General features: G+C 41.8%; 1 protein-coding gene across 1 annotated transcript; it reads left to right on the top strand.

The window, feature by feature from the left end:
- The first annotated feature begins 253 nt into the window (after positions 1-253).
- LOC311100305 (C-reactive protein-like) lies at positions 254-6,590 on the top strand. Its single transcript, XM_084141167.1, has 3 exons — positions 254-419; positions 1,679-2,166; positions 4,481-6,590. The coding sequence occupies exons 1-3, from the start codon at positions 314-316 to the stop codon at positions 4,823-4,825; spliced, it is 939 nt and encodes a 312-aa protein (XP_083997293.1). The 5' UTR covers positions 254-313; the 3' UTR covers positions 4,826-6,590.
- Positions 6,591-8,647: the final 2,057 nt, after the last annotated feature.

The raw sequence follows: 8,647 nt of genomic DNA, 5'->3' as shown, positions 1-8,647 counted from the left end.
CCGGGTGGAGATTATAACAGAACCATGCCAAGATGTTCAAAAATGTTCATAAGTGACAAGCATGGTCAAATAATAATCATATATATACTATTAGGCTACTGTGTTATCGTGACTACTGTGCAGTATGACTGTGGGGCTAATTCAGCCAGCCTAAAAAATACTATTAGCGTGACATTTCTGCAGAACTGAAACTCTTCAGTAAGTGGGAAATGAAACCCATAGGCCTACCCATATGCTGTTGGGGGCCGTTCTCACTCTTAGAATTTTACTTCTCTAGTACTCCTCACACTGCCGGAGCGTCTGGCTCGAGAAGATGAAGATGATTTCCGTGCTTTTTAACGCTCTCGTGCTGCTGTCGGCGTTGGGCCGAACTGGGGCAAGATACCGAACAACATCATCGCCCTATACAACCCCTTCAGGTACAGCATTCAAATACGCACACACACCCCAGCTAGCAGATTTTGTTCCTTGGAAGTTGTGGGAAGGTAGGTTTTTGGTTTCCCATTGGTTCTGAGATCGAAGCCATAAGTTTCCTGACCGTCATTTTTATTTTTTTATTTAACATTCTGAGAACATCTGGGAACATACATTTTTAGGTTGCAGGGAGGTTCCGAGAATGTTTTTCTATGTTTCCCTGAAAGTTTTCCTCTGAGGTTTTATTAACATTCTGATAATTATTTGAAGGTAATTAAATAACGTTCTGAGAGCTTTTAATAACTCTGTTATAGCTTAGTTTAACCGTTTCGAACTCCAAGCACAGATAGAACACGTGGAAATTAATTTGCTTAGGCATTAATCATGCAAACACATTTAATTTTGTATTGCTGCATGGCGTCAGTGAGATTCAAACCTATGATCTTCTGCTCTCTATCCATGGAATGAGTCCACTGCGCCACCAGGATGGAGCTAGCATACCATGTTTTTTTAACTCATACTAAGCTGTTAATTTTAGTCTATTCAAACAGACCATATTTCAAAAGACTCATTAAGATCAGGTGTGGCCAATTAGTGGACGCGGCCAACACACCTGAACACACTTGCAACATTCTCATGAAACGTGTCTAGAACATTAATATCTTATATTCTGAGAACATGCAATCATGTTCTGTGTATGTTTGGTGGGACGTTGATGGAATATTCTCCTTACCCACAGAAAACTGGACACATGAATGTTCTTGCAACATTCTTATTTAATGTGTCTAGAACATTAATATATTATATTCTGAGAACATGGCAACCATGTTCTGTGTATGTTTGGTGGGACGTTGATGGAATATTCTCCTAACCCACTGAACTAGACATTTGAATGTACTTGCAATGTTCCCATGAAACGTGTCTAGAACATTAATATCTTATGTTCTGAGAACATGGTAACCATGTTCTGGGTAAGTTCTATTTGACATTAAGGGAATGGTCTCTTAGAAACATTACTTGCACCTCACAGGAACATTTCTATGAAAAATAGAACGTTCTCTAATGTTGTGGGAATGTTTGTTGTCTGGGCACCTGCATGCATACACACACACAGCCACAGATACTACAGAGGTTAGGTCTGGGTTCTTTGAAGAATTCTGTGACAAATTACTTTTATAATGGGGCTATACATAATATTGGATTGATTGATGGATTGGTTGATTGATTGTTGATTGATTGATTGATTCTCTGCCCCCCGCCCCAGGCCCCACCACAGACCTGCGTGGTCGAATGTTTACAGTGTCGACCGGCGGGGGATTCACCATGTACACAGACGTGGTCTCTCCCTACTCCTCTCCCTCCCCCACTGCCTACACCTCTCCTTCTCCTTCCACTTCTCCTTCACCCTCCTCTCCATACACCTCATATCCCTACACTACCTCCTCTCCCTCTCTCTCTGCTCTGACTGTGTGTCTGCGTTACATGGCCGAGGAGGGCTTTAGTCCTAATTTCTTCAGACTCACTCAGGGGTACAACTGGAACCTATTACTGGAAAGGCGTAACGGGCAGGACCGCCTATCCACCCTTTACTCCCGCCAGTCCTTCAGCACCTACAGGCTGTTCTCGAAGTACATCACAGACATAGAGCCCCGCCCCTGGACCAGCCTGTGTGTTACTTGGGAAACAGAGACGGGTGTGGCCCAGGTGTGGAGGGGCGGTACTGTCAGCGTCAGGAAGAGAGTGCTTGGCCAGGTAAGAGGAGAGAGTGGAGAGACAGGGAAGAGAACAAAGAGGGGGAGACGGGGGAAAGGAGAGTGGGGTAGACAGGTGGAGGGGGAGGATAGGTGAGAGAGAGGGAGATATACAGTGCCTTCAAAAAGTATTCACACCCCTTGACTTTTTCCACATTTTGTTGAGTTAGAAATTGGGATTCAAATGGATGTAATTGTCTTTTTTTTCAACGATCTACACAAAATACTCTGTAATGTCAAAGATTAATGAAAAATAACATGTTAGAATCACCTTTGGCAGTGAATAGAGCTGAGTGTCTTTTTGGATAAATCTCTAAGAGCTTTGCACACCTGGATTGTACAATATTTGTCCATTATAATTGTTTAACTCTTCAAGCTCTGTCAAGTTGGTTGTTGATCATTGCTAGAGAGCCATTTTCATGTCTTGCCATAGATTATCAAGCTGATTTAAGTCAAAACTGTAGCTAGGCCACACAGGAACATTCAATGTAGTCATGGTAAGCAACTCCAGTGTATATTTGGCCTTGAATTTTAGGTTATTATCCTGCTGAAAGGTGAATTTGTCTCTCAGTATCTGTTGGAAAGCAGATTGAACCAGGTTTCCCGCTAGGATTTTGCCTGTGCTTAGCTCTATTCCATTTATTTTTATGAACAACAAAAAAACTCCCTAGTCTTTGCCGATGACGAGCATATCCATAACATGATGCAGCCACCACCATGCTTGAAAATACGATGAGTGGTACTCAGTGATGTGTTGTTTTGTATTTGCCCCAAACATAACGCTTTGTATTCAGGAAAAAAAGTAAATTTCTTTGCCACATTTTTTGCAGTGTTACTTTAGTGCCTTATTGCAAACAGGATGCATGTTTTGGAATATTTTTTTTCTGTGTACAGACTTCCTTCCTATTCTGTACAGACTACAATGATGTTGATCCATCCTTAGTTTTCTCCTATCACAGACATCAAACTCTGTAACTGTTTTAAAGTCACCATTGGCCTAGTGGTGAAATCGCTGAGTGGTTTCCTTCCTCTCCGACAACTGACTTAGGAAGGATGCCTGTATCTTTGTAGTGACTGGGTGTATTGATACACCATCCAAAGCGTAATGAATAACTTCACCATGCTCAAAGGGATGGTCAGTGTCTGCATTTTATTTTATTTTGACCCATCTACCAATAGGTGCCCTTCTTTGCGAGGCATTGGAAAACCTCACTGGTCTTTGTGCTTGAATCTGTGCTTGAAATTCAATACTTGACTGAGGCCACTGTGTTCTTGGGGACCTTCAATGCTGCAGACATTTTTTGGTACCCTTCCCCAGATCTGTGCCTCGATACAATCCTGTCTCGGTGCTCTACGGACAATTCCTTCGACCTCATGGCTTGGTTTTTGCTCTGACATGCACTGTCAACTGTGGGACCTTATATAGACAGGTGTGTGCCTTTCCAAATCATGTCCAATCAATTTAATTTACCACAGGTAGACTCCAATAAAGTTTTAGAAACATCTCAAGGATGATAAATGGAAACAGGATGCACCTGAGCTCAATTTCAAGTCTCATAGCAAAGGGTCTGAATACTTACGTAAATAAAGTATTTCTGTTTTTTTATAAATTTGCAAACATTTCTAAAAACTAGTTTGCACTTCGTCATTATGGGGTATTGTGTGTAGATTGCTGAGGATATTTTTTTAAAATCAATTTTAGAATAAGGCTGTAACGTAAGAAAATGTGAAAAAAGTCAAGGGGTCTGAATACGTTCCGAAGGCACTGTAATTGTATGTGTGGGGTACAGAGATGGGGTAATCATTAAAAAATCATGTTAACCGCTATTATTGCACACAGAGTCCATGCAACTTATTATATTACTTGTTAAGCAAATGTTTACTCCTGGATGTATTTAGGCTTGCCATAACAAAGGGGTTGAATACTTATTGACTCAAGACATTTCAGCTTAAAATGTTTTATTAATTTGTGAAAATGTCTACAAAAACATTCCACTTTGACATTGTGGGATATTGTGTATAGATCAGTGGCACAAAAGTTCAATTTAATCAATTTAAAATTCAGGCTGTAACACAACAAAATGTGGAAAAAGTCAAGGGGTGTGAATACTTTCTGAAGGCACCGTAAGTGCACCGCAGCTGGCCCTGTGCCTCTTAACGTGAGTCGTGGGTAGTAAGGAAAGGCAGAAGACACATTTCAGTATTTCTCAAAAATACTCCTGAGTATTTCCTGAAGTAATTCAGCAAAATGTAGACAATGAGTGTGTGCATTTGTCAAATTTTATTCTAATGATTGTATTTGTATGTGTGTGTAGATGACCAGTGAACCTCCTGTCCTGAACGTGTATCAGTTTGAGGGCCAGGTAACTGACGTGGAAATGTGGGACAGAGTCCTCTCCTCGGGCTGGATACTGGACTACATGTCTGGGTGGCTTTACAACCCAAGCTACTACCACTACACCCCTGGTAACCTGCTGACCTGGTCCAAGGCCATCTACTCCACCACTGGAGACGTCCTCCTGGAGGGAAACACCTACAACTCTGACCATCAGCCTATCAGAGGTCAGCACCAACCCCCAGGACCAATGAGAGGGAAGAGAAAGAGGACGTGTTTGAAGGGAGGGCGCAGAGAGAGAGGGCGTGGCTTTAGGGGAGAGTAGTGATTGCCACTAACCCTTATTTTAGATTAGAAGATGCCTATAAAAGGTCTACACACCTTTGAACTTTTCACATTTTGTTGTGTCAGTGCATGCATTTAAACAAGGATTTTTTCCACTTATCTACACATTATACTCCACACCTTTAAGGGGATTTCTTTTTAAATTGTGTTAAGAAGTATGTATTAAAAATACTAAACACTGAAATATAATTGGATAAGTCTTCACCCCCCTGAGTTAATACTTGGTGGAAGCACAGTTGGCAGCAATTACAGCTGTGAGTCTGTTGGGATAGGTTTCTACCAACTTTGCACACCTAAATATGGCAATATTTGACCATTCTTCTTCACAAAACTGTTCAAGCTCTGTCAAGTTCCTTGGGGAGCATTGATGGAGAGCAATCTTCAAGTCATGCCACAAATTTTCAATTGGATTTAGGTCTGGGCTCTGACTGGGCCACTCAAGGACATTTACCTTTTTATTCCTTAGCCACTCCACTGTAGCTTTGGCTGTGTGCTTTGGGTCCATGTCATGCTGAAAGGTGAACTTCCGCCCCATTTTCAGCTTTTCTGTACATTCCTTTTCTGTACATTCCTTTTCCCTTCTATCCTGATAAGTGCCGATGAGAAACATTCCCATAACATGATGCTGCCACCACCATACTTCACATTAGGGATGGTGTTCTTTGGGTGGTGCCATGTTGAGTTTGTGCCCAACGTAACGCTGTGCATTTAGGCCAAACATTTCCATTTAAGTTTTGTCAGACCCAAAGCTTTTTGCCACATGGCTACAGAATCTCCCTACTATTTTTTTGCATACTTCAAACGGGATTCAAAGTGGGCTTTCTTGAGTAATGGCTTCCTTCTTGCCACCCTACCATACATGCCAGATTTGTAGAGTGCTTGGGATACTGTTGTCAAATGCAGACTTTGATCAGTCTTGGTCATAAAAGCCTGTTGCTCTTTCAAAGTTGCCATTGGACTCTTGGTAGCCTCTCTGATCAGTCTCCTACTTGCTCGGGCATCCAGTTTGGAGGGACAGCCTAGGCCGGGTCTTGGTGGTGCCATACACCTTCTACTTCTTAGTAATTGTCTTGACCGTGCTCCAAGGGATAATCAAGGCCTTTTAAATATTTTTATATCCATCCCCTGATCTGTGCCTTTCCACAACTTTTTCCCGGAGTTCTTTTTTAAAGCTTTGGTGCTCATGGTTGAATGTCTGCTTTTCAATTCACTACCCAGCAAAGGAAAACTACAGGAACTGCTGAATTTATCTTGAAATCATGTGAATCACTACAATTTCACACAGGTGGAGGCCAATTAACTTTGTGTGTGATGTTGAAGGTGATTGGTTACACCTGAGCTAATTTAGGATTGCTATTACAAGGGGAGTGGACACTTATCCAACCAAGATATTTCCATTTTTATTTTATAAATCCTGAGTGTTTTTATCACTTGGTAGTTGTGTGGTAGGATGTGTAGATCAATAATAAGGATCTACACATAATAAGGCAACAAAAGGTGAAAACATTGAAAGGGGGTGTAGACTTTCTATAGGCACTGTATGTCTTAACGATGCTCCCTGGATGTTAGTTGTGTATCGCTAAATTACTCAATTCTGATTCTAATAGATTTACTATGTCTGTTCTGATTGTCCTCAAATATAGTCCTTCGCTAGCGGATGATATAAAATATTTTTTAAGGATTTAAATGATTACTACATGATTTAAATGATTGTTAAGCACTTAAATTAAAAGCAATTGATGATATATATGTTTTGATTTTTGTAGGAGTATGGTCTGTGAAACCGTCGCTTTGGCAAGGTTAATACTGAAATGTTGCCATGTCACAACACAGCCTCAGCCAGGTGTGAAAGTTGGGGTGGGGCGGGTGGGTCAATATTAGAAACAGTTCAATTTGACCCCCCCCAATAATATACCATGATTAGTTTGATTGATTAGAAAACATTTCCCCACTGTAAAGTGCCAGGCAATTACTGGTTTTGTGTGGCTTTGCGCCACAGTGACTCAGTTCCTCATTTTTGATTGGATCCCCCCGCCATCAAATACGTTTTGGTTGCGCCCGGTCCCCAGAGGCAGTCGGCCTGTTCATGCTGTGGTAAGCGCAGCAATGCGCACACGTCAGTAGGCCTATAGGCTGCGTGCAAATGTTCCAAAATGCAATTAACAGGAATACACCATTCTAGAAAGCGCACAGCATATGCGAGCAGTTTCATATGAAAGATATGAAAATATCCATTAGAAATTTTGAAAGAAGGGAGGTCTAAAGATGCAACAACTAGCATGGGTTGCTAATATGACTAGGATTGTGTCTTTGGCAGCTGGACAATGAAAGAAAGTGGATTTGAAAATCATTAGAACAAATGCTAGTTTCAATGGCATAAGGAAGTGTTTATAAGTTTTATACTTCGAAACAAGGTACAGGTACAGTGGGGAAAAAAAGTATTTAGTCAGCCACCAATTGTGCAAGTTCTCCCACTTAAAAAGATGAGAGAGGCCTGTAATTTTCATCATAGGTACACGTCAACTATGACAGACAAATTGAGGAAAAAAATTCCAGAAAATCACATTGTAGGATTTTTAATGAATTTATTTGCAAATTATGGTGGAAAATAAGTATTTGGTCACCTACAAACAAGCAAGATTTCTGGCTCTCACAGACCTGTAACTTCTTCTTTAAGAGGCTCCTCTGTCCTCCACTCGTTACCTGTATTAATGTCACCTGTTTGAACTTGTTATCAGTATAAAAGACACCTGTCCACAACCTCAAACAGTCACACTCCAAACTCCACTATGGCCAAGACCAAAGAGCTGTCAAAGGACACCAGAAACAAAATTGTAGACCTGCACCAGGCTGGGAAAACTGAATCTGCAATAGGTAAGCAGCTTGGTTTGAATAAATCAACTGTGGGAGCAATTATTAGGAAATGGAAGACATACAAGACCACTGATAATCTCCCTCGATCTGGGGCTCCACGCAAGATCTCACCCCGTGGGGTCAAAATGATCACAAGAACGGTGAGCAAAAATCCCAGAACCACACGGGGGGACCTAGTGAATGACCTGCAGAGAGCTGGGACCAAAGTAACAAAGCCTACCATCAGTAACACACTACGCCGCCAGGGACTCAAATCCTGCAGTGCCAGACGTGTCCCCCTGCTTAAGCCAGCCGTCTGAAGTTTGCTAGAGTGCATTTGGATGATCCAGAAGAGGATTGGGAGAATGTCATATAGTCAGATGAAACCAAAATATAACTTTTTGGTAAAAACTCAACTCGTCGTGTTTGGAGGACAAAGTTGCATCCGAAGAACACCATACCTACTGTGAAGCATGGGGGTGGAAACATCATGCTTTGGGGCTGTTTTTCTGCAAAAGGACCAGGACGACTGATCCGTGTAAAGGAAAGAATAAATGGGGCCATGTATCGTGAGATTTTGAGTGAAAACCTCCTTCCATCAGCAAGGGCATTGAAGATGAAACGTGGCTGGGTCTTTCAGCATGACAATGATCCCAAACACACCGCCCGGGCAACGAAGGAGTGGCTTCGTAAGAAGCATTTCAAGGTCCTGGAGTGGCCTAGCCAGTCTCCAGATCTCAACCCCATAGAAAATCTTTGGAGGGAGTTGAAAGTCCGTGTTGCCCAGCGACAGCCCCAAAACATCACTGCTCTAGAGGAGATCTGCATGGAGGAATGGGCCAAAATACCAGCAACAGTGTGTGAAAACCTTGTAAAGACTTACAGAAAACGTTTGACCTGTGTCATTGCCAACAAAGGGTATATAACAAAGTATTGAGAAACTTTTGTT

The sequence above is a fragment of the Coregonus lavaretus genome (assembly GCF_964263955.1).
Source record: "Coregonus lavaretus genome assembly, chromosome: 24".
Classification (NCBI taxonomy): Eukaryota; Metazoa; Chordata; class Actinopteri; order Salmoniformes; family Salmonidae; genus Coregonus; species Coregonus lavaretus.
The sequence above is the reverse complement of the archived record's forward strand: the minus strand, read 5'-3'. Positions and strand labels throughout refer to the sequence as shown.